Below are 27,578 nucleotides of genomic sequence, written 5' to 3' on the forward strand. Positions count from 1 at the left end.
AAACTAAGGAGAAGTTCCATTAAGTTTATGTCAGTGTACATTTGTTCATTTTTTTTTACAGTTTTGTTTAATTTTTTTTTTTTTTTTTTTGTTATTTTATACACAATTTAAACGTTATGATGGATGTGTAATTAACTCGTTAAAATTAGGAGTCAAGCTGGATGTAGCATGTAGCCAAGTTTAACTCAGTAACGAGATATGAATCCTATAGATTCAAAATCCCCTATATCCACTTTCACAAATTGAAGAATTTTAACAGTAACTGGTGGCAAATAGAGGGAATTTTCAACCTAACAATGACTTTTAACAAACCATTTTCTTTAAATTTAGTGACTTTTTGAATTAAAATTATATAAATCATTAGAATTAATTCTTAGCAAGCAATATGTGAGCATAAATCAATTGTGAACAGAATAGTTTTTAGAGGGTTTTGAATCTAGAGGATTCATATTATGTTTTGAGTTTCATTTTTTTTATATCCATACTGCCATATAACGCACTCCTTTTTGATAGCACGATAGACTTGCAGATGGAGTGTGAAAGTCATTTTTTGACGCGTATTTTTGCTATGAACTGTTTAATTATAGTCGCGACGCTGTTATTCCCGGTGTGACTCCTCCTCTTTGCTTACATGATAGAAAGTGAAGGCTCTATAAAGTCTAGATAGGTAGTATAGTTCGCCATTTTTGTTCTTTCGTTGCCGAGCTATCGACGAGGGATCTATTTGCCACACCGTCAAACATTATCATGTCGTAGCTCCTATGATAATAAATCAAACGCACTGTAATTCAGCAAATAATTGAGCGGCAAATAACGTCCTCGTGTGCTTTCTGCAAACGCCAACGAACGAGCCAAAATGGCGGGCGATTATATTAAGTATTTATCGAGCCTTCTTTATCTTCATCAGCGAATCGCAAGAGGCACACGTTTAAATGTAGCCGACCTGCAACGTGATTGGCTGCCGGAAATAAGAGCGACGGGACTTTTTGTTTTTTTAGTTACCAAGTTTTAAAGATTACATACGAGAAAGTTTATTAATGAAAAAACATACTGACAAGCCATGGGCATTATTTGTAGTTTTTTTAAATGGTCCTACATGATTCCGTAGATTTGGCACCTACTATTATTCTAATTACTCTTTTTTGTAGTAGGAATATACTGTTATTATCTGTGGAATTTTCCCAGAATATTATTCCAAAACTCATTACCGAGTGAAAATTTGCGAGGTTGAATTTGGACAGGATTTAAATTGAATTATGTTAATTTTGTTACAATTTAATACTAATTTATTGACTGAGAACCAGTCACATATTTTGAGGAGAATTTCCTCTGTTAAAGATTGGAATGTGTTGGAGTTATTGACTGTAATTACTATACTTGTGGATACTTTTGTAAAAAAAAAAAAAAAAAAAAAAAAAAACCAGTATAAAATACTGATAGCGTAGTATCACATTTATGCTGCTCGCAAAAGCAACCTATATACACAAATTTAAACAATTATATTTAAATAATTATTTGCAATTGTTAGTGTATATGTTTCATAATAGGTGTAAACGATGTAATATTTTGCGAACGCACAATTTGTGAAACAAAAATAATCATAATTTGAATGTAATTCAGTTTTTTTTTTGTTTAGTTTTTCTAAACTTTACTTTTTGTGATATAGGTTGTTTTTTAAATCAGCCATTCATTTATAATATACATACGAGTAGTTATTTAACTGGAGTTTGTGCAAAAATCACGGCATAAATATATTGTGGTAACACATTCCTAGCCATTATGCAAGTGCAGCAAGAGAGATACTTTATTTGTCTAAAAGAATTATTCATAAATTACGTACCGGTACTTACATAATAATTGTACATTCTATTGAAAACGTCGTGACAGAAATTTAAGGCCGTATATCTGTGACACGGTTACGCTTACTTTAATTCATTTTGGCGGGAAGGACATAAATGTCTTCACAACCTTCGCGTTTTTTCGGGTGTCTTCTACTAATGTTTTTTTTTCTTGACTCATCACATAGTACGTTTGTCTGTGAAGTAAGAGATTTCACAGGCGACAAATGTTATGTAAAATTTGCCTGGAACGCATTCCTTTAGGGGCATAGTCCTTTTTGTGTCCTTTAAAGCTAAGATGCTGGACACTTCCAGCGAAGAGAACTTTTTTCTTCTAAAAAAATCACTGTCATTGGACGGGTTTGAACGAATGTACCTACCTCGAATATAATGACAGAAATAATTCTCGTAATGGTCAGATCAACAAGGAGCTTCCTGACATCTTACGGTATATACCAATAGAAGTAAACAGCGTTTTGAGGACTTACTTGGTTTCCGTACCCCCGTTGATCTCTAGGGCTCCGGTGAGTTCGTCCACTGTGAAAGCATCATCTTCGGTCGCATGCGGGTCCAGCAAGTACATCCCTGATTCAGTGCAGTTGAGATGTAGACTTGCTTCCGGATGCCCTTCACATTGCGAAGAGTTCAGGTTGAGCACGTTCCGTCCAGGACAGCAGGGCGTGGGAGGGACCGAGAAGGCGAATACCGTCTGTGCCAGCCCCAGCAGCAGAAACTGCACTGTCGAAAGGAGCATTTGCAACTGTTTTAATGTTATCTGTATTGTCTAAATCATACCTGCACAAACAGCACTCAACGAGCGCGCGCGCTCCTTCGGAGCGGGAGAGCTGTGTTTACCGCTCGCCGAAACGGAGAGGAAGATACGGCAGAATGACATAGACTTGCTATAGGTAGAGGAGAGGGAAACGACCTCTCAGTTATTTAGTGGAGTGCAGTGTGTAGGCCTATTCTCAGTAACTGTTTCACGTTGCTTATCTACTGCTAAGTACAGTATTGAGGAATCTAAAAGACGGAACATAACATTTAACATTTAATGATTTACAGCTCGAACTTACTGATCTTCAGTGTGACCTAAGGGCTAAAGATCGTTTGAATAATACTACTAGCCTGGTTGAGTTTTGCAAGACTAAACATTAGCAATAATATCCACGACTACACAGGCTGGCTGTGAAAATGATTGCTATGTTTGGCTCAACATTTATATTTGTGGGCAACTGTTTTCTATAATCAACTTTAATAAAGGCAGACATCGAACATCTGTAACTGATGTTTCATTACGACCAGTAGGCTACTGTTCCTTTCAGCTGCCAACAGCATAAAACCTCGTTTTGATGTACTGATAAATAAAAATATAACAAAATGATATTGTACATTTAAAGTAGCTATAGAATTTCTATTATTTCTGTAAAATAAATATTTCTGTATTAATTAATAATAGTCCAAGATAGTTTTGCAAACATTGAACGGGAAGTCATTTCATAAACACTCGTAATAGTACTTCTTTTTGTGTATATTTTGTACGAGATCACCCCTTCTTCCAGTCCACCCCTATACAGAGCACAGCTACAGTGCATGAGGATTAAGTTGGCGTGATTTCTACTGTCCTTGTCTGAGGTCCTTGTCTACCGACTGCCACCAGATGTGACGGGCAAGAGGTTTCCTTTTGTACAATTCTTGGAATGTCCTTTCTCCTCCCTTCTCCCTTCACACTTTTGCAAACCCAATTAGTGGATCTCTCAGTGGCGTCTCGGGGTTGTTCGAGTTCATTAGTTAGTAGTATCTTGTGAATAATGAAGTGAGTTTGTATCTTTTTTTTTATTGGGTTATTTTACGACGCTAAATCAACATCTCAGGTTATTTAGCGTCTGAATGAAATGAAAGTGATAATGCCGGTGAAATGAGTCCGGGGTCCACCACCGAAAGTTACCCAGCATTTGCTCGTATTGGGTTGAGGGAAAACCTCGAAAAAACCTCAACCAGGTAACTTGCCCCGACCGGGATTCGAACCCGGGCCACCTGGTTTCGCGGCCAGACGCGCTGACCGTTACTCCACAGGTGTGGACGAGTTTGTATCTTGTTGTACCAATTTAATATAATATAATTCACAAATTAAAATGTTTTCGGAGATACATGGTTTCACTGTTACCTTAAATATTGTAATGAGTGTTGTGCTCTTGTATCTAATAATAATAGTAGGCAATATGGGAAAACACGGGAAAGCCTTGAAGTCGGACGGTATGAACATGGTTATTAATGCACATAAATTCTTTACTGGAGAATATGAGGCACTGAAATGCGGAAAACAAACAATATCTGTGCTGATTTTTATCGAAAGTACTGCTGCAGCGACACATATATCATCTCGTGGTGTTAAAATAGAAAAAAAAAACAAAAAAACAAAAAAAAAAAAAACAAAAAAGAAACAAAAGGAAGCGCTAGAAAGCGGAAGCGAAAGTAGAAGTGTGCTGCGAACTCCAGGAAAGAAACGCCCGAACAGAACTCTTAAAAAACGTGTGTAACAGGTTAAAAATGAGCGCACTTGCAAAAGTGACGAAAGAAAATTGGAGGAAGGCCTGTGAACGCATAGAAAAAGTTGAAAAATTTTATTGGGCGAAGGATGGACTTGTAGATGAAAATTTATTATTCGTTCGTAATCAATTTGGACGACACGGACACGGACGAACTTTCTGGCGGAGTGGAGTCAGAATTTGAAGAGGAAGAGAATGCCGCCACTGGTAACTCGTCGTTTGAAGGAGTGTCGACCATCATAAATGAGGGTAGAGAGAGATGGTGAGCATTCTCTCTCTTTCTAAAAGGGACTAGACAAGTAAATCCTCATGGACATATCTGCATTCCGCTCACGAGCTGTGAGCTGGCTCGGAGAGCGCAAACCTTGTGCAGGCCTGGCTAAATTGTTTTCCGAAGAGGAGAAAAGTTTCTTAAAGCGACTGCATTACACTTAAGTTGTTTCCAAGAAGGAAACAGTTCTCATAAACAGGCGCGGCTCCTTTGAAAGGGCACAGAATAAATATGATTTTTCTTGTATATATGGTTTATTTTAAGCCTATTAATTGTATTGCAATTTTAAGCATATAAATACATTCAAAATTTGTTATTTATACACGAACTTTAATAATATATTACGAGTCAAACCTCGATTCATCGTTTTGGTCGAAAGATCTGAAAAAAAAAAGGCGGGAAGGCGATAGATGTGGTAATCATAATAAAATGAATAAAAATGGTCACATTTACATGTATGGATGTATTGCTAAATGAAAAAAGCTACACACTGTTATCATTTCCACTGAAACATCCAATTTACACCACTTATTTATTTGTAAAGTCATTGAACTTATTTGTTAGCATCACTTTTACTCCGAAATGGAAGAACAAACTATATCTATGCTAATGATTTTTTGAACGATGTGACGTCACTGATCTCAAGACACAAAGTGTTGGTGTCGTTCTTGTAAAGTCGCGAACTTTGTCACGGGGAACATCATGACGTGTAAGAGAATTTAATTGAACGATAAGGATGACGCTAACAATTAAACGAAGCACTGTGATTGAATACACATGGTGAAATGTGCAAAGTAAAATGATTCACAGTGACTTACACCCAGGTTTTCCCAGCTGAACCAGACTCTCGCCTTCCCTGCAACCCTTCCAGCTACTGTCTGGCAGGTGAGACGCCATCCTAATCGTACGGAGACCAAACTGCAATTTGCTACATCACGTTCCAAAAACATAAACCGCTGTTGCTCCTAGTACTATCAATGTTTGTGTATGTGTGTGTATTTATGTGAAGTTGCTCTTTATTAAATCGATAATTCCGGAAATAACGTTCTGTGAAACGAAAAATTGTGACCGATTGGCGCGAAGAAACGATGAAATGTAGGATGCGGATTTTATTTCCAAATCTGATTAGCGTAATATGTAACTGATCAGCGATGTATACAATGGCCACCCTACTCCATTATCTCCTGAGTTAGTTGCCTCAAAAGTTATGCATTATTGGTGTCACTTATGAGATTCAGACCTGTCTTCGGACAGTTGACTAAACAACAACTTAAAAATAACATTTGTTACGCGTCATAGAAATAAGCGTTGGGTTCAGGAAAACGGGACATCTGCGAACGGTAGCTCAAACTTTCACCTTCGAAATAATAATAATAATAATAATAATAATAATAATAATAATAATAATAATGATGATGATGATGATGATGATGATGATGATGATGATGATGATAATAATAATAATAACAATAACAGAGGGTTTGGAATTGAACGGGTTACATCAGCTTCTTGTCTATGCGGATGACATGAATATGTTAGGAGAAAATCCACAAACGATTAGGGGAAACGCGGAAATTCTAGTTGAAGCAAGTGAAGCGATTGGTTTGGAAGTAAATCCCGAAAAGACTTATATGGTTATGTCTCGTGACCAGAATATAGTACGAAATGGAACTATAAAAATTGGAGATTTATCCTTCGAAGAGGTGGAAAAATTCAAATATCTTGGAGCAACAGTAACAAACATAAATGACACTCGGGAGGAAATTAAACGCAGAATAAATATGGGAAATGCCTGTTATTATTCGGTTGAGAAGCTTTTGTAATCTAGTCTTCTGTCAAAAAATCTGAAAGTTAGAATTTATAAAACAGTTATATTACCGGTTGTTCTGTATGGTTGTGAAACTTTGACTCTCACTTTGAGAGAGGAACAGAGATTAAGAGTGTTTGAGAATAAGGTTCTTAGGAAAATATTTGGGGCTAAGAGGGATGAAGTTACAGGAGAATGGAGAAAGTTACACAACATAGAGCTGCACGCATTGTATACTTCACCTGGCAATTAGGACCATAAAATCCAGACGTTTGAAATGGGCAGGATATGTAGCATGTATGGGCGAATCCAGAAATGCATATAAAGTGTTAATTCGGAGGCCGGAGGGCAAAAGACCTTTGGGGAGGCCGAGACATAGATGGGAAGATAATATGAAAATGGATTTGAGGGAGGTAGGATATGATGGTAGAGACTGGATTAATCTTGCTCAGGATAGGGACCAATGGCGGGCTTATGTGAGGGCGGCAATGAACCTCCGGGTTCCTTAAAAGCGAGTAAGTAAGTAAGTAAGTACGTAAGTAAATAATAATAATAATAATAATAATAATAATGTAGGTTTTTACCGGTTATTTAACGACGTCGTTTCAACTGCGAAGTTATGTAGCGTCGAAGGAATTGGTGATAGTGAGATGGTATGTGACGAGATGAGTTCGAGAATTCGCCATGGGATTACCTGCCTTTCATTCACCTTATAATCGAGGAAAACCTCGGAGAAGCCAACCAGATAATTAGCCCAAGAGGAATTCGAACTCACGCTCGACTGCAGCCATGGATCAATAAGCAATCGGGCTACCGCTTTAGCTATGCCATGTTTTATGTTGCAATTATCTGTAAAAACTTTATACGTAATTTATTTAAAGAGAAACGAGGAGGGAGAAATATGAGAGCCAAGCCAAGAAATAGAAAATATGCGACTTGCTTATTTATAATGTTGCCTAGTTTGAAATACTTTGCCTTCCTTATACTGCGCACTCAACCTTGAGTAATCCTTGAACATACATGGAATGCACCCTAGCATGATTGCATCGCCTTCCGTGTTAGTTTTATTGCGTCTTATATTTGAAATCTGCTTCCTATAACCGCAATCTTTGTGCTCTTTATACATCAAATATCGCCGCACGAACTGATGTTCAAGACTAGACAGAAGACGTTCCTTAGAAAAAATTATCATATTCAGTGTTTTTTTTTAATTGCCTTGAAATCTGAATTTTCTTTTATCCTGACGAAATTAGCATTCAGACACATTCAGCCAGTCAGTCTCGCCTAACACTGACTGACAAGAGGCATGGCAGACACTGATTTGGTCGAACTGGAGACGAGTCTTATCGTAGTCACCCATGTCAAATCGATCTATCTTAATTCGATCTGAACAGTTCCGGTTTCCTGGTCGGACTAGCATATATACCTTTTTTCCCCGAGCCTCTCAGAATGAAGTTTTTTTTTCTGCATTACTTTCTTAATTTTTAATTTTGTGTTAATATTTTGTATGTATTATTTGTACAGGGACATCATTTTATTTTTACTACCATTTTTAATATTAACCTGGCTATATCTTTGGATTAAGGTCTAGACCCGGAAACACCGCTTGCTTCCCCTTCCACGACTGGAGTTCGACGATACTGGCGTAAAATACAAACAAATCACTTTACTAGGTATAGGAGGGAAGAAAAGTAGTTCATCCATTTATGTAAACTAGAAAATATCACAATTTTGAGTTTTATAATTTTCATTAGGTTTTTGTTTAATCAAAATACAGTACTGTATTAACACTTAGTGTTTATACTCACGAATTGAGCTACCCATGCGGACGTATTCATTATGCAGTGTTTATTATACTGTTACAGCACAGCGTACAATATGGAGAATGAAGTTAAATTGAAAAATAATCATAATATGGATATTTAAACACATTTTTGAAAATGGTGACCGTTCATTTCGATACACGCTTCAGTTCTTTTGTGCATATTATCGCACTATAGACTATTGTACCTAATTCCAATTATCAGTTTCGTCCTTCGTACTAGTAACTCATGTTGAAATAGTTCTGTACCTACTCTATAAAAAGAGTACCTTACGTACTGTAAATTTAATCTTCACTTCTGCCCAATCCGAAAAGATAAAATTACTCAGAAACGCTATATATTGTCCGTTCAAGTGGTTTTGTCGCAGGGTCGTAGAAAAGGGGGGAAAATCACGTGACAGTTAATTACTTAACGAGGCCCTTTTATTTAAGTTATTTTAAACAGTTGTATAATATTACGTATACGTCCAATTCCTAACAGAAATTAATGTTTTCAGAAAAGAGCTAAGACAGCCCAGCTACTAGACTTTACAGAGGGACGAACAGAAGCAGGTGGGGGAAACCGGGATGCTACGTAGGCAAACGGACGACAGTACCTGTGCGAAAATATGATTCAATATTGAAATCACTTTCGTCACTGGAAAACGCGAACATCTTTCTGGAACGTACTATACTCACTAACTCAGTACTGCATACGCGGTCTTGGTTCTGTGTGGAGAACGATTGGAAGTTTACTAGTAGAGGGGGTGGAAGTGAAGTACATTCAAAAACTCAGTACAATAAAAATTGAAGTAAAAATAAAATGATGTCCCTGTATAACCCATTCGAAAAAAGGGTATATCAACCTATTTCAGTTAACTCAGTGCGATTTGAAAGTAATCCGACCTTTTTGCTGTTACAATTTGCAACGAACTCGGTAAAATGCTTTTTACTGACATATCTTTTTGATGCGAGCGAGTCAGCGTTCTTGTCTTCAGGAACTAATTAGTTTGTATGAAATTGCTCTTGCATGTGTACGATATTTACATTGCAATTGTAGCTTATAATTATTGCATATATTTTTATCCCGCATTTCACAGGCATATAACCTTGAAAACATGCAAAACATATGGTATCTAGTTTAAATCTCGCCTAAGGCATCCATGCTCCTGCTTCTTTGTAGCGATCTACTGCCGCATGCCACGCAGTCACATTATTCTCTTTTCTGTTCCGAGATTGGCACTGTGAAAGACTGCAAGCATTCTAAGAGTAAAGAGAACACAGATGGGTTGTGGTCGGTACTTTTCAATACCGGTATTATTCGAATACGTGGTGAGACTTCCGTGTAGTGGGGTTAGGGCGATAACTGACGTATTTTTAAGATAGTACGAGGCATTTCTCTCGTAACGAATACACATCCATGAACTGAGCGGGGTTCTAAATCATGTCGAGAACTTTCGTGTAGTTTAAAAATTGCGACAAAATATCAATAGGTGATACTTAGATTGGCAAATTAACGAATTATATATAACATACAGTCCACACCTGTGGAGAAATGGTCAGCGCGTCTGGCCGCGAAACCAGGTGGCCCGGGTTCGAATCCCGGTCGGGACAAGTTACCTAGTTGAGGTTTTTTCCGGGGTTTTCCCTCACCCCAATACGAGCAAATGCTGGGTAACTTTCGGTGCTGGACCCAGGACTCATTTCACCGGCATTATCACCTTCATTTCACTCAGACGCTAAATAACCTAGATGTTGATACAGCGTCGTAAAATAACCAAATAAAATAAATATAACATACATGCATACATACATACGTTACATAAACTGCGAAGTAATTTTTCATAATCTCATGCATATCTTCTTCTTGTCTTCTTGTATCCTGTTGTTCCTAGGTGGAACATAGGCAGCAGTAAAGTTCCTCCAGCGTACTCTGTCACCAGCCATCCGTTTCACCTCTTTCCAGCTTTTCCCACATCTCTCTACTTCCTCCTCTTTTGACCGTTTCCATGTTTTTCTAGGCCGTCCTCTCTTCCTTACTCCTTGTGGATTCCAATCAATTGCAGTCTTCTCAATAGCTCCATCTAGCTTTCTCAGCGTGTGGCCTATCAGCCTATCAACGTATTTTTCCGGCCATCTTATATTTAGAATACGTCTCAGACATCTGTTGACGAACGTCTGTATCTTTTTATTTATTACATCCGTAATTTTCCATGTTTCACAACCATAGAGGAGGACTGATTTTACATTTGTGTTAAACAGTCTGAGCTTTGTCTTCAATGAGATGTTGTTATTCCGCCATATGGGATATAGCTGTACAAATGCTCCATTTGCTAGCTGAATACGTCTTTTCACGTCTTCTTCCGCTCCACCTGTTTTTATAACCGCACTTCCCAGGTAGGCCTATAGAAAAGTATCCACTTCTTCTATTTCTATATCATTTACTGTCAATTTATTTTTATTATTACAATTTACCCTCATCTGTTTTGTCTTAGAGGAGTTTATCTTCAATCCAACATTTCCTACTTCCTCTTGTAATTTCTCAACTTTAGCTTCCATATCCCTAAATCTCTGTGCTAGCAAACATATATCATCTGCAAAGTCAAGGTCTTCCAGACGATTGTTAATATCCCATTGAATTCCTCTTTTCGTTTTTCCTATAACCCTTCTCATAGTTCTATCTAACAATGTTGGGGAGATCATGCATATAATATATTCATATTTATTTCCATATTATGAAATATCTGCGGTACTTCAAATAATATTATTTAAACTTTTATTTGGAGAACTATTTATTTGAAATATTAATATTGTTAAGGTATAATTATATTTAAGCCTATGTAAAGTAAATAAAAATATTACCTTCAATAAGTGCACCAAGTAATTATATGGCATTCTGCTAATTCGCTTTCTTTCCGTATAGGTATGAAAACATTACATGAGTACAGTAAAAGTCAAGAGTGGCTTGAGGCAGCCTTGGAAACAAAGGAGGCGCACCCACACTTGTTTTCGCCTCATTTCATTTTAGGTGTGTTCACGCTTATTTGGTCGTAATGGCCTATGCAAATAACGTCTATTATGCTCCTCTGTTCATGCGTATGAAATTGATTTTTAGTTCTTAAGCCCATTGTGATGCTACAAACAGTTGACTCCGGCATATTGATAGACGTGAGCTTCCTTTCTGGTGATACCGGTAAAGACAGTGCCTAAGAATGATGATTAGGGCTAGGATTTTGATGAAATTGCATCTTTTTTTCTTGTAAGCCAGAAACATAGCTGCTTTAGTATTTATATGTTATGTGATAAACTGAGTGTTTTAAGATCTATTTGTTAGGGCATTTTCTTTTGCATTTTTTGCCTTTTTCAGCCCATGAGAGCATGTTTTGTTTTATTCGGTCAATATTTAAGGCATTTTTATTTAATTTTGGCCATAAATCCCTATTATTAATGTAAAATAATGTTTATTTCCTTCGATATTTTCTCTACATAATTTGTCCATTAATACCCATTATTTTGTATAACATTTTATCGTTTTTGTACACAAATATTGTCGTTTTAACGTAGTATACCCCCATGTAATGGATCAATCCAACCACCCCTTCAATATAGACTCCTCTGTGCCTGCTAGTTTCGGATAAGAGTGGCCTTGTGGTGGAATACATGGAACTACATCAGGTAAAATAATTAATTAAAGTGTACTACTTAGGAAAAAAATATGTAAAATTAAATAAACTGAAATGTTGGTAACAGAATTTAATTTAATTACAGTCTAGATATTAAGTAGTACAAAACCTCTTTTCCTACTATGCCAGTTATGTAAGATCAACTTTTAGGGCATTTTTAAGGGAATTTTTTAAAGATTTTTAGGTCATAAATGCATTGTTTTTAGGACATTTTTTCATGATTTATAAGTCATCAAAATCCTAGACCTAATGATGATGATGATAATAAGCATTCACACTAACACCACTACTACACCTTTTCATCTTCTACTACTACCACAGCACCATCATTGTTATCACCATAGGTAGGAAGTTCGTACCAAAACAGTAGATTTTAGATTATTAGAGCGAGGAGAATAGATATCATCCGAGCCTCGTCCTGCTACCGCTCGCTACAGACGATAAGCAGTTCACATAAACAATGCATAGTGTGATTCTGTGAATAGTTTGAAGAATATTGTTAATTTATATTAATGTTTTAGGTTTTAAACAAAGTGAACTATTCTGTTATTATTGTATTATTTAAGTCTGGGGACCTCTGGAAAAATAACCAAGGAAGAGACTAGTGAAGTGCTTTGTGTGGAGTGTGGCATTGTATGGAGCAGAAACATAGATATTACTACGAAATGAAGAGAAACGAATAGAAGCATTTGAAATGTGGATATGAAGAAGAATGGAGTGTGTGAAATGGACAGACAGAATAAGAAATGAAGTTGTATTTGAAAGAGTGGGTGAAGAAAGAATGATCCTGAAACTGATCAGAAAGAGAAAAGGAATTGGTTGGGTCTCTGGCTGAGAAGAAACTGACTACTGAAGAATGCACTGAACGACAGAAGAGTTCGGGGCAGAAGAAGATATCAGATGATAGACGACATTAAGATATGTGGATCATATGCGGAGACGAAGAGGAAGGCAGGAAATAGAATGCTCGGTTTGCAGTGAAAGACCTGCCCATGGGCAGAACACATATATGTGTGTATTCATTCATTCATTCATTCATTCATTCATTCATTCATTCATTCATTCATTCATTCATTCATTTATTATCTTCCATGGATCTTACATGAACAATGAAGCTTTAAGATGTGGAACAAGTCAAAATTTTACAATATTACAATTACAATTTCTACAAATTTTTACATTATTTTACAATTTTTACAGTTTTACAATGTAGTAATTTTCTACAATGATGAGGTGAGGTCCGAGGATTCGCCAAAAGATTACCCGGCATTTGCCTTTTGGTTGGGAAAACCTCGGAAAAACCCAACCAGGTAATCAAATCAAAGGAGGAAATGAAATGATGCTGAGGACTCGCCATAGACATATTTTTATTTTAGTAACTTAGGTTATTTTACGTCACTTTATCAACATCTTAGGTTATTTAGCGTCTAAATTAGATGAAGGTGATAATGCCGGTGAAATGAGTCCGGGGTCCAGCACCGAAAGTTACCCAGCATTTGCTCATATTGGGTTGAGGGAAAACCCTGGAAAAAACCTCAACCAGGCAACTTGCCCCAAACGGGAATCGAACCCGGGTCACCTGGTTTCGCGGCCAGACGCGTTAATCATTACTCCACAGGTGTTGACATGTATGTATGTATGTATGTATGTATGTATGTATGTATGTATGTATGTATGTATGTATGTATGTATATGATTATATGTTTGAGACCTCTATCATTGCATTTAAATCTTGTTTTCTTCCAAAACAACGCCAATCCTTATCTAAAATTTTGTGTTATTATGTATGTCACTTGGGAACTCTCTCAGTCCGTAGACGGGTGGATAAAAAATCTAGCCCAGTCCTTTCATAAAAATGGACTGAACAAGTTTTGGGATGACACTCTTCAGTTACCTCGTTAGATAATCATACGTTAGCGAAGTCATGGACAATAATCCCAGAGATATTTAGATCAGTCATACATAGGCTTATAAAATATGCGCTATAAGAAGAAAATAAATCCTGGCGTAAACAGAGAAGTCCTTAAGGATGCATTGTGTATACTGTAGGTGTAGGAATTAAACACACGCGTATGTGTTAATGTTTCCAAGGACGCCAACTTAAAAATTATGTGCGTAAATACAGAGGTTAAATTGCCAAGAAAAACTGTGCAGTATGACAGAAAGTAATTAAAATGCAGTTCACTCTTCGTCGGCTTCGCTGCAGACTCCGTGCATTCGACCGTGACATCCTGTCTACATCCCCTTTAGATAAACAAATGCATGTTTCCATTAAATACAATACAGATCGTGTCCCGTATGACAATTAGGACACAAAGTCGTGGTATTCACTGCGTGGTGAAATTTGAAATTGGACTGATATCTGATATGTGTTTAAGTCAGTTCCTGTCGAAACGTACATAAGTTACTGCGGTGATGAGAAATATAAATTTTGAGTTTTGTATATGAATTTAATAGGTACACTTTTGCCACTTTCTTCATATTTAAAAATATTTTTATGCTCGACCATGCCGAAATGTAGTAATTATACACCTGGTAGCAGTACTTTAATGCATGTCATTAAAGTACACCTATTCATTAAAGTTCAGGTTTTCGATTATTCTCGGATATGCAATCGAAAGACAACGAGGGAAACGTCACGGAGGCTGGAAATCCAATACTGTCGCAGAAGGTTATGTTCTGTTACTATAATAATTAGCGTTAATTGTAAATAATATTCAAATAAATTCAATTTGTCATCTCGTTTTTCAATTCTAAATCAATTTCCAGGTTATACCAAAATTAGTTCATGTTATTCTCTACATCAAGGTCAATGACATTATTGTTCCTCGGAAAAAAAATCAATACTTTCGCGTCTGCGCACATCTCACACGAGCTATACACAAGGTCACTTCCGATCTTGAGTCAGATACAAATAAAATGATACTTCTGAATAATTTCAAGTTAGAAATATGATCGAGCATAAAAAGTCGTATGAAACTTGCCTATAATGGTAATTAAGACGCTCGTATGAAAATTATGAAACGAGCGCAAGCGAGTTTCATAAACAAACATACTTGCGTCTTAATTACTATCATTATAGGCTCGTTGCATAATGTACTATTTCACATGCCATCTTATCTATTTGTGTACACATTTCTCCCACATTTTGTCCCTTAGTTGATTCAGGAAGTTTCCTAAAAAAATAGCGGTAATTTATTTTAAAACAGCTGATACTTCGGTTTAGTCGAAATCGGCTCTGTCAGCAGTTTTCTTCATTCTCCTTATAAAAATGAAAGACATGTATAAACAATTAAAGCATTATTTATATTTACGAAGATGTGTTTATAATTATCCGCAATTATATGCATATATTTTGAATGTTTTAAAACATTAGTAAAAAAATTACTCGCTTTGCTTTATAGCACATTATCTATCGATGAAAAATCTTGTGTATGATCTCATACTATGTATGTATGTATGTATGTATGTATGTATGTATGTATGTATGTATGTATGTATGTATGTATGTATTCACACTGCTAATGGGTAAATACCCGGTGGCAGTGGTAACTAATTACACTTAATAATTACAATAATAATAAAAAAAATACAATCATAATATTGATAATATAATAATAGCAATATATAGACTAATAATATTAAATGAATCACTTAATATAACTTAATTAATTAAAGTAAATCTAATTTATATCTTAACCCTAAGTTAGAATTTAAAACCACAAGTATATATGATATATGTTTTTGGTTTAAAAAGAAGCCGCACATTCATTTCTCTTTCAGTTGTTATGTGCCAGTTGGGTGGTTTTTTTTAACTTCTTCAAATGGACCAGCTCAGTTATAATCGAATGAATTAAGTCGGGACTTCTAATTCAGCTTCGGAGGATTTCTCCAGTGTTTAAAGCAGTGTAAGCGCGAGCGTTGTCACAGTGTTTTTGTCTGGTGGCCATCATACCTAGATCGTTACTATTAAATCAGACTTATTAGGAATGATTTCAGATTTACAACTGTGCATGAATTATATGCAGGTGATCTATAATCACGCGTCTGTTAGATTTATGTCACGGCTTTGAACTTTGTCGTCATAATTGGACGTCGACGAGAGTTCATTTATTCTCCTGATTGAATAATGCCCCAACACAGGTGGAAAACAAAACATTTCCCCTGTACATTTCGGATGATTATTTCATAGCTTATTTTATTTATTTGGCTCTGATTGAGGTTCTAGCTGATATGTACATCCATTACCAGCTAGTACATTTCTCTTGACGATATGTGTCAGAGGAAAAACAATTGTTCGTATGCGTCTTAAGTCTGATCAGTGTAATATGTTACTAGTAAGCGATGTATGCAATGGAGGGAGAAAGGAACTGGCCACCTTACCCCATTATCTCCTGGCTTAACGTCCACGCCTGTGGAGTAACGGTTAGCACGTCTAGCCGCGAAACCAGGTGACCCGGGTTCGATTCTCGGTCAGCGCAAGTTACCTGGTTGAGGCTTTTTCTGGGGTTTTCCCTCATCCCAATATCAGCAAATGCTGGGTAACTTACGGTGTTGGACCGCGGACTCATTTCACCGGTATTATCACCTTCATCTCATTCAGACGGTAATGCTGGGTAACTTACGGTGTTGGACCCCGGACTCATTTCACCGGCATTATCACCTTCATCTCATTCAGACGGTAATGCTGGGTAACTTACGGTGTTGGACCGCGGACTCATTTCACCGGTATTATCACCTTCATCTCATTCAGACGGTAATGCTGGGTAACTTACGGTGTTGGACCCCGGACTCATTTCACCGGCATTATCACCTTCATCTCATTCAGACGGTAATGCTGGGTAACTTACGGTGTTGGACCCCGGACTCATTTCACCGGCATTATCACCTTCATCTCATTCAGACGGTAAATAACCAAAGTTTTTGATAAAGCGTCGTAAAATAACCCACTAAAATAAAAAAATCCTGGCTTAATTGTCTTATAAGTGATGCCTTATTGGTGTCACCTTCGTACCTGTCGTCTCGCTTCACTTACCTTTCTTTCCACCACAATCTGAACACACGCTCTCGCCATGAAACAATACTAACAATACCATCCCATCGCACCTCCTCATACTCATCCTCTTTCACAATAGCCCTGCCAAGACTCTGGAATTCGTTACCTGCTAGCATCAGGGACTGTGGAAATAAAATTGAATTCAAACGCAAACTTACTAGGCACTTGGTCAGTAATTGAGACTCGTTCAGACATGGTTTCTTGTAAATAGTTCTCTTAATCTATCACAAAATATTTCAATATCCGGTAATTTCATCACTATAGAATTTTGTTATTGTAGGTTTCATTTGTAATTCAGTGAATACAAAATATTCTTTGTTCTTAATTTCTATGATAAAATGTCTAGCTTTCATTAATCAGGTAATCTTGTCGTACTTTAATTCTTATTGTAATTGTAACTGTAAATTTAATATTAATTGTAATTTTATTGTTCATATTATAGTTGTAATCCCCTGATAGAGGGGCAGAGAAGGCCTGACGGCCTTATCTCTACCAGGTTAAATAAATAAATACTAATAAATACTAAATCAAACCTGTCTTCGGACAGTTGACTAAACAACAAACAACATTTTATTTAGGGCTTTGCAAAAAATTTCAATATGTTCGTAAAAGTGTGTTACTGTACGAGTATTTCAGTGGTGTCACTTGATACACCGTTGTCATAATTAACTATTTAGTTACGGAGCTGTGCTCACGTTCCATTGTGGCTCAAAATATTACTGTCATCCCTGTATAAAGGGAAAGTACCAGTTTTCCCAGGCAGGAACAGAATACTAGTTCCTCATTAGCCACAGGAGAGGACAATTTGGCATTTTCCTTCAGGTGTAGTTATATTAAGATTTGTAAAGGTACTAGTAAGATCTGCCCAGAGTAGACACTGCAGGAGGCTAGAAGTGTGAGTTGATTCACCGCTGGTATGTGTTGACATAGACACTTGACCCCCAGCCTTGTAATGTGCGAGGATAAGTACAATGGTCGAAGTCTGTGTACGAGTAACGCCGATCTCCCTCATTTATTACTAATGGGTTTCGGCAGTTGATTTCAAGAAGTTTGCTCTTTTCGTGTTACTGACTCCTGAGAACCGAACTCGAACAGAATGGACCAGTTGTATTGAATATTAGATGTGGTTTGTATCGACATTGTGTATCACAGAGCTTTGTTTTAAAACTGATCAAGAACTGTATTAATATGTACATTCTTATTGTAAATATAACAAGTACAAATCTCTTTTTATTCACTCTGTGACATTCCTGCAAGCGTCCCCATCTAGAAGTGACGCGCCTAGTTTTTTTGGCGTCGCTTTAGCATTTCCCTGGCTGCACCATAGGAGACAAACCAGATACATGGCACCGCTTGATGATGATTAATGGAGCGATGGTAGAATGTCGATAGTGGAAACGAGAATACTCCGCGAAAACCTACCACAAATTTCACTTGGACCGAGTACGATTTGTTCCGGGATCACCAACGTAGAAAGTCGACGTTCTAGCCGTTCAGATAAGGGTTTGCCTATGCGGTGGAAAAGTATTTCCCCCGAAGAAAGTAATCATCATAACTAAATAAATCGGTGAAGGTCTTTTGCTTTCTCATTGACAATGTAGGCCTATTGCCTGTTTCGTACGGTGGTATATACAATATAGGACAGTTATATGGAAGCCTATTTGAAATTCTCGCTTACAGGCATACAGTACATAAATTAGTTCTTATTTTTTTATAAACCTACGATACGTACTGTATCGTACGTATCTTAGGAATAAAGGTACACATTTATGCATATGAAAGGTCTATGGATATCTTCTGATTTTTTAAATAAAATTAATGCACTTCACAATAGATTTGTGTCTAAAAAAAGTGTTGATTTACAGAGAGGTTTGTATAACTTATTTTACGTAATTTTCATGAGAAATGGTAAACCACTGTCATCTCATAAAAACAGTTATGAGCTAACCTTTAAAGGGAAGGACCTACAGGAAATCTCTTTTCTCATATTATTTTAAATAGAGCCTATATTTCTGTAACATAGTTTCATATCAATGTATGAAGCCTTTTAAATACACATTTTCACTTTTGCCCTTTATGGTGGGCCTACAGACACACATAAAAAAAAAGCAATATTATTAAGAAAATGATATATCTGCTCTTAAGAATGTCACAGAATCACAAATTTTGTCGCAAATGAAACTAAAAGACTGCTAATCAATTTTGTTTGATGATTTTTAGAAATTTTAATTTTTATATTTTTACTTTTATTTTTCATTTTTATGAACAGAAAGAAAAATTGCACGTCTATTTTTAACTTATTCTTTAATTTTCAATTTGACAATTTCCTCTTACAGAATTATTCATGTATAATGTGAAAATATGTCCTGAAAATTTTATTCAATTATCCCTATTATTGTCTGAGATATTACATATTAAATGTTGAAAAATGTAAAACAAACAAACTCCGGATATTCAACGGAGAAGCTTGAGCACAGAGTAAAGGGACTGGAGCGCAGCGGCTATTTAAACATGGCGTAAAAGCAATTATTTTCTTCCTAACGACCTTGAAATTTCGCTTAAACGAAGTCAATACTATGAAATATTTTTAGGATAAAAATAAACAAAAAAATGTTAATATTTGAGAAGAAAAATCCGCTTCGGCGCCGGGGATCGAACCCGGGTCCTTGGTTCTACGTACCAAGCGCTCTGACCACTGAGCTACGCCGAATTCAGTCCACAGGACCGGACCGAACCCTCCTCCTTCAATGTTCTATAATATTCTCATAGCTGCAATGCATATGTCTGTACAGATTACTGTGCACTTAACTGCGGAATCCCGGCCAAACAAGTCACTCAACTGAGTGCGCTCTTAATATAATGGCAGTTGACATTGGACATATACATCAACATACATGCCTAACTTGGAGTCAGGCCACAAAGGGAAACATTGGAGGAGGATTCGGTCCGGTGCTGTGGATTGAATTCGGCGTAGCTCAGTGGCCAGAGCGCTTGGTACGTAGAACCAAGGATCCGGGTCGATTCCCGGCGCCGGAGTGAATTTTTCTCCTCAAATATTAATTTTTAATATTACAGATATTATTCTGTACGACAAATTAATAAATCTATAAAAAAATTTTAATTTTGACGCATATTTGGTCATTCCTGTAGGTCTTTCCTTTTAAGTGCCTAATCAGATTCTACAGATTCTAGTTCATCTCCTTACTTCGAGGTAGTTGAAGTCTAAAAAGACATGCTGATGCACCTGAAGAATTCAGAACATCATTTACATCAGAGTAATCCAGGAATTATAATTAGTTACTGTAACCCGAAAACTATGCATATAATTTATAGTTCTATACGATCGGGTAAAAGGCAGCATTTTCGTTTCCGTATGAATTGGACCCTTCTCACACAGACCCCTTTGAATTTAAGATTTATTCATATATTTCTGTTAATCATACCGTACATATTTTTGTGTGTATTTTGCTTTTAAATTGACTTGCTGAAGTTGGCAGCACTTTCTAATTCCAGCGGTATGAAACGCCAAAGAAAATATTATTTAAGCACACAGAGGCTTAGTGGCGAAACATTGGGTGGGCTCAAAGACTTGAGTTATAGTTAAAATAAATACATCTCATAAATAATAATGATGATAATAATAATTATTAGGTGGGCTGGCGCCACTGCAGAGACTTAATCATTTCATCAAACGTTGCATTCTTCACATTTTTATGTGCAGTTTGCTTTTAAATTGACGTGCTGAAATTGACAGTACGATCTACGTCCTAATTGGCTGCTGTATGAAACGCCAAAGAAAATATTTAAGTACGTAACAGCTTATATTTAGTCAATTCTCGATGCCTTAGCGATATTTGACGTCTTTGAATGTCAGGAAAACACTCAGTTGATCAACATTGTTGTGGTAGATTTTTCCTACATTTGTTTATATTCCCGGAGGAAACAATCTGCTCAGCGATATGATAATGTTTTGTTTATTCGATTACTTCCTCTGATATGGGTGAAAGACTTGAAAATCCATTACGTCAGAATCGTGATGATGGAATGAGGTTGTCAAAGCTATTTGTAGTATTAAATTGTGCAAATTGTTCTTGATCGTATAGCGGTTCCGTTCTTGCTATTGGTTTCGAGGTTCGCTAGTTCACACCGTGCCGAGGGCGACGGTACATCTTCTTATATTTACTACACATAAAAATGTATCAGTCGCTGTATGAGAAGACTCGAGGAAAGTTTATAGGCCATCTATACTCTATATATATTTTTTTCATGGAGTGCAGTTTCATAGAAAGGACTTTGCCGATAGACCTTCTACTGCCCCCTACTAATTTGTTGTCATAAATAAATATCTTCCTTACGGTGACGGAAATCTTGTCTTCTCCTGTCAGTAAGCAATTACAACCCTTGTTCAGAAGAATTGACAGGCTCTCGTCAAATCCACGTGGAGGCAGAATTGCTGCATCTTTTCCGAATTCCAAGAATCCCGTCAGTCTCATTTCAGGGTCACCAGGATTATGGCAACTGTGCAATGTTGGGACGAGGGGACAGGATGGAATTGTTAGAGGTGTTTGTGTAGGAAGTCATAAATCTGTAAGTGGGTGTTCAAAGAAGCCACCGAACTGCACTCCTTGAAATAAAATAAGGTATTCCACCCACATAAACGTTCAACTGTGGGAATCATAATCGTATTTCGTATTATCTATCAACGAGGACAATGAATTTGGAGCGTTAGCAACAAACCTTTTATTCATTGTAACAATAGACACTGCTTGGAGAAAAGATTAAGTTAGATCTGAGGTCAAGGCGATGAGTTTTTAAGAGCTTCCTACGGAACGAAAGCAAAACTTAGAGGCCCATGTTGTAATTTACGGTTTCGAAAAGAAGTCGGTCTCTGAATGAAATAACTTCAAGCAAAATTGCTTGTACAGTTAAAAATTTTAAAACATGATAGTCTACTTATTATTAGTCATGCTAATTTATCATACTTATGAGGTATTTAATTTGTATGTGTTAGCAAACAATTAATATTCTACAATAACTGTTATTGTAAACATATTAGTTAGATAAAATTAGAGTAAATCAGATCTGAGGTGAGGTCAAGGCGATGGATTAAAGGCTTTCTTTGGAATGAAAGTTAAGCTGTGACACTCATGTCATAGATTTCGGGTTCTAAAAGAACCCGGTCTCGGAATGAGAAGGCTCAAGGCAAAACAATCTGACCATTTCTCTTTCACATTAAAATGTAACACTGCTGATTTTTGCATTATCGAGACATTATACAGTGATTGTAATTATAAAAATATGGATTAGATAAAGATTAGATTAGATGAGATCTGATCTGAGATCAAGGCGATGGATTTTTAAGGGCTTCCTTCGGAACGGAAGTTAAAGCTGTGAGACCCGTGCCCTAAAAGAACCCTGCCTCTGAATTAGAGAGCTCGAGCCAAACATTTTAACAGTTTTTCGTTCAGTTAAAATGCTATTCATCATGCTAATTTATCGTAGTATGGAGGTACGGTAATTAATTTGGAGATGTTAGCATGGAATGATATATGCTATAGCGATTGTGATTGTAAAAAATATGGGTTAGAAAGATTAGAATAGTTCGATACGAGGTTTGCAGGTCTAACCCAGGATTTTAAGGTTAATCAAAATTGTTAGTATGGCGCGCTTTGAAAAGTAATGAAGCTGACTGGATTATATCTGTCCTAAATTTAAAGCACGTAAAAAAACCCTTTACCTGATTTAGAGGGCTCTAGAAAAAATACTGATCATCTGTTTCTCTTCCATTAAGTGCCTTGTTTTTGAGCAGAGATTTCTCTGTTCCCGCAAACGCATGTTTTGATGAAACTGACGTAGGCTCTGAAGATTGATTCAAACATATTTAGATTGTAGGTACAGACGACCAGCTATTTTCTCAGAAACGGACATTAAATAATATAAAGCAATAATAATGGTTTATTTAACTTGGCGGAGTTAACCCCATACGGCGTTCTCTAACACTCACCCAGGAGTAAAACTGCGATACAAAAAACACTACAAATTTACAAAGCGCACGCACGCGCACGCACACACACAACTGAAGTAGATAGTCATAATACAATATAAACAACAGGTCAGTAGAAATGAGACATAATATATAACATACAGAAAGAAAGGAAAAGGCATAATAAAATGTTGACAGTAAGTCAAAATAAATGAGACATATAAAGTAGGCGTATAACAATATGAGATAATAATAATAATAATAATATATAATAAAATAGTAAAGTACAAAGCATACAATGGACACAATATTTTAGGTGCACACAGCAAGAAAAATTATGATTATAAGTAGCTCAAGTTGTCACATTATACATACAGGCCTACCATTATCGGGAAATATGATTAAAACAAACAGATAAAATAAAATAAATATTACTAGAATATTAAAAATATAGTGAATACGTGGAAACATGCAATACAACACCTGTCATAACAGTAAGTTAGTTTCGCAACTAGTCATAATATAATCTTCTAACTTTGATTTGAAAGATTTCAAGGTTCGGCAGTCCTTGACTTCAGGCGGCAGAGAGTTCCAGTGACGAGAAGTAGCAACAGTGAAAGATGAGGAATACAGAGATGATGTGTGGAGTGGAATTTTTAGCGAGCTATCGCGTTATGATCGAGTACTGATATTATGATAGCGAGAGATAGTATGGAAGAGGGGGATGAAGTGTGCATAATTCGATATAAGAGAGAAAGCAAGTGCAGATTTCTCCTCTCATGTAACCTAAGCCATGATAACTTCTCGAAAGAAGGTGAAATATGATCATAGTATCGAACATTACAAATAAAGCAGACGCACGCGTTATAGACACGCTGTAGTTTCTGGGAGAAATCAATATTGAGATCACTGAACAAAACGTCGCAATAATCGAAGTGAGGTAGAATGAGTGTCTGTACCAGCGTCTGTTTTAATTTAGATGGATAATGATACAATCTTTTTAGTGAAATGGTGTCATCAATTGGAATTTGTACTCCAGCTCTAGCGGTAGGCCATCCAAATGGCTAACATCACAGTCTAGCAAGTATGCGGTCCAAGAATAGAATCTCCCTACTTCCACTTTTTATTCTTTTTAGTTCAATTCTTCACAGATGGAGTAGGCTATATGGCAAAACTGGTCATTCGTGCAACGTAACGACAGGACTGTTTTAAAATGTAATTTATTTTAGAAATGTCAGACCGTCTACGCCTCTATTCTGTCTAGGCTACTCTCCAAACCTTAGAATTTGTTATTATATTTGTTTTAATAACACATCTTCTGTGCACAGATATATCTGTAGGACGTCTGGAAAAAGTTTAGAGACGTCCGATGGACAAAGCTGAAAACAAAGAAAATATAAAAGGGTGACATGATGAGTGAATTCAGTACAGGGAGCTTTCGAAAAGTAAAGTGTATATTAAGACGCGCTGCTTTAAAGTTGCATGGAAGTCACGATCCTGGCGTCGAATCTCAGATATGGTATTAGGCCACCTAAATTTTTCGGAGACTGTAGGCTCTTCATACGTATGTTTAGTTTCTGTTTATAATTTGTTTGGGAACTTCTTCCTTAAGTGTGTCACTTGAATTGTAATCGGTATTCAGCCGCCTAAGAAGAGTGTCAAGGATAGCGTGGCATAACAGGCCCATCTGAATAACTTGCCCTTCGTGGATCATTAAGTAACGATTGCACTTATGTATTTATCTCAAGACGAAACCCACTGCAAGTTCCAAAACGTTGGGAAGCGTTTTCTGCACAATATAATTGAGTAGGTTATAAGGATTTGTTAACTGTATAGACTTTTAAAGGCGATGATCTGATGATAAGGCGTATCTGGAGCAATGTGAAATAAAATGAAATTCTGTACACCCCTCTGCCTCTCCCGGGAATGTCCTTGGTTCTGCTCGGAATTGAACTGTAACCTCTTTTGATAGAAAACCGTCAGTTCATTGAACTATGGCTGGGCACGGCACAGCATAAATATTCAAACTGCACTGCAATACGATCACCGAAGAGACTTAACACTCCTGTAATGTAGGCCTATACATTTTCAGACGTTTATACGGTGTGTTAAATAATATATGGGGTCGACGATATGCCGAACAAGGTTGCCTGTGTATTTGACATACACTTGAACTTTTGAAAAGGGATGCTGAAGTACTGCAGAACTTCTGTAGAGATGCAAGGGGCTTATATAATAAGTTCTTCTTATCAACATAAACATATTGTTGCTGGGCACTGGTGAGTTGCCTTCATGTTTTGGTAAGAAGGCAGGACGTAGCATGTATAAGTATATGTTGACTATGTTGGTTGATTTATAATTCCGACCACTTCACAACTAAGTCCTTGGCTCTTCTCAAATGGCCAAACTTACTTGTGTACCTATAAGCGAACCATTACCGATTTTCCGTAATTAACAAGGATTCCCCCCCTCAACTATTACGGTCAAAGGGAAAATTATGACGAAAAAGCAAAATCATCGCGGTGAAAAAATATATAGATAATCATACATGTATTCCTCACTTCAGTGAGAGATACAAAATGAATATTAATACATGGAAAGTGAAAGGGCTTCTTTTTGGCGCTAGGGGAACTTCATTTAAGTTAACCAAAACCATTCTCCTTTCTCTTAAATTTTCTAATGAGGACATTAACAAAATTTGTCTAATAGTATTGAGAGATTCATTATCCATTTTACACAATCACTTGTATAATACTATGTAATTTTTTTTCTTTACTTCATGTCATTACTCTTCAGTGTATTTTCATCTCATATTTCTCCGAAATCAAATTGTACTTTATTTTAAAATTTATCATTGTTCCGTATTCTCTCCGCAATCATATTGTATTCTTAATTTAACCTCTGCTTTGTATTCTGGATCCTAGTGGTCATCCGTAGATTTCGGTCAGATATCCCAAATTGTGGAATTTATGTGTATACACCTATAGCCTAAATTTCTTCTCGAAAAAAGAGAAAAGCTGTGTAAAGGAATTTTCAATAATATTATTTCGGGTGAATTTCTTAACCATGTAGGAGTTATATGTATATATTTCATACAGAAAAAAAATAACATATTCATCCTTTGAATATTTCATTCAAAAATTCTGAAATTTGGTTAATGAAGATGAACATGACAGACTTGAAGAGGAATTTAAAACATACCAATGCGATACTTTTCCTGAATGCATTATTAATTGATTATAGACTAATAGATGCAAATTGGGCCAAAATTGTAGATTTCAGGCATGAAAGTACGTAAGTAAAATATAAAACGTATCTTTCCTGCAGAAAGAGTCTTCAGTGTTTTGAGAAACAATCTGATAGAATTCAGCCTACATTAACACACACACTGGAATCACTCCTGATTCAGGAGCAGAAGATGACATCACAAAGAGAAGTTTGCTTCAAGAAGAAATTTATGTAGAAGCAACTGTTAGATGCAAAACGTGCCACAAAACATTTTTTTGCAGTAGTAATAGATAACGTGGAGTTATATATAATATGCTTTGCACCTGACTATAAGGTTACTAATAACTAATAACAGTAACCCACTTGAAAGGTTGACATCTCTGATATTCTCAGTTTTGATCCGTCTAAGCTGGAAGTAGTTTCATGCGTGACAGAAGAGCGCTAGCTGGAGGGTTTGGCGCATAGGAAGAGAGTTGAGAAATTTACAGGGTTTTCTTTTCTACTAGCAATAAATTGGCAACGTGAACTTTGACATCGGCATTGTAACAAATTTAGCTGACAGACCACGTGAGTTGAAAGTTGTTCTGTGTACAAACTGTCAGTTCGTCGTGCGTCGTTAAATTATTACCGTTATTACCATTAATTTATTACCCAAATCTTCTGTAATACTCTTACTTTAAATATACTGGTGACAGCCTTAAGGCTCTGAACAAACTTCGAATCTCGCGTCACTGTGTGGTAACAGAATCTCGACTGAGGATAACACGTCGCTTCAGGTTTAGTCGTTTCACAGACGAAACAAGTAGGCATACTGCAAAATACGTTTGCGGAATCTTATAATCTATGAAAAAAAAATGGAAAAAGTAAAAGAAATTCACTGCATGGTAAAACAAATTCAAATGCAAAATAAAAAAGTGGTCTTCCAATGGATCCCGGCCCACTGTGGACTGAATGGTAACGAGAAAGCAGATATGTTAGCAAAGAAAGGAACTAAAGTCAACTTAAAAACAAATTTCAAGTTCCCATATGAATCAATAAAACGAGTCATAAAAAGAATAAGTAACAGCGAACAGGCAAAACATCAAAATTCAAAATGGAAAGAATCATTGAAAGATGCAAAACTAATTCGTGATCTACCTCGAAAATCTGCCGTGGCCATGTTTAGATTGATTACTGGTCATGATTGCCTCAGTAAACACCTCCATCGTATTGGGTACTGAATTCACCTAAATGCTTACTGTGCACCAGAGAAGAGGACATGGAGATGGAGCACCTGGCTAATTGTGAAACTCTTAGGACATTTGTGGACCTTCCATCAAAATATTGGGAAGCAAGAAAGACGATGACTTCATTGTTAAATCCAGA

At 36.6% G+C, this 27,578-nt stretch overlaps 2 protein-coding genes and 1 non-coding gene across 6 annotated transcripts in view; 1 reads left to right on the forward strand and 2 right to left on the reverse strand.

Moving 5' to 3' along the window:
- The window catches only part of LOC138694922 (RNA helicase aquarius), a 203,971-nt gene that overhangs the window by 57,775 nt on the left and 118,618 nt on the right, over window positions 1-27,578 (forward strand). The window lies entirely within an intron of this gene.
- LOC138694926 (G-protein coupled receptor Mth2-like) overlaps window positions 1-27,578 on the reverse strand; it is a 57,964-nt gene that overhangs the window by 11,678 nt on the left and 18,708 nt on the right. For 2 of the 4 annotated variants that reach the window (XM_069819117.1, XM_069819116.1), the window contains exon 2: window positions 2,327-2,576. In XM_069819117.1, the coding sequence (XP_069675218.1) occupies window positions 2,327-2,576 (250 nt within the window). The remainder of the gene's footprint in view (window positions 1-2,326; window positions 2,577-27,578) is intronic. The other 2 variants (XM_069819119.1, XM_069819120.1) reach the window with 1 other exon arrangement.
- TRNAY-GUA (transfer RNA tyrosine (anticodon GUA)) lies at window positions 19,640-19,712 on the reverse strand. Its single transcript has one exon. It is a non-coding gene; the product is annotated as a tRNA-Tyr (tRNA).

Source organism: Periplaneta americana, chromosome 2 (genome assembly GCF_040183065.1).
Source record: "Periplaneta americana isolate PAMFEO1 chromosome 2, P.americana_PAMFEO1_priV1, whole genome shotgun sequence".
Lineage (NCBI taxonomy): Eukaryota > Metazoa > Arthropoda > Insecta > Blattodea > Blattidae > Periplaneta > Periplaneta americana.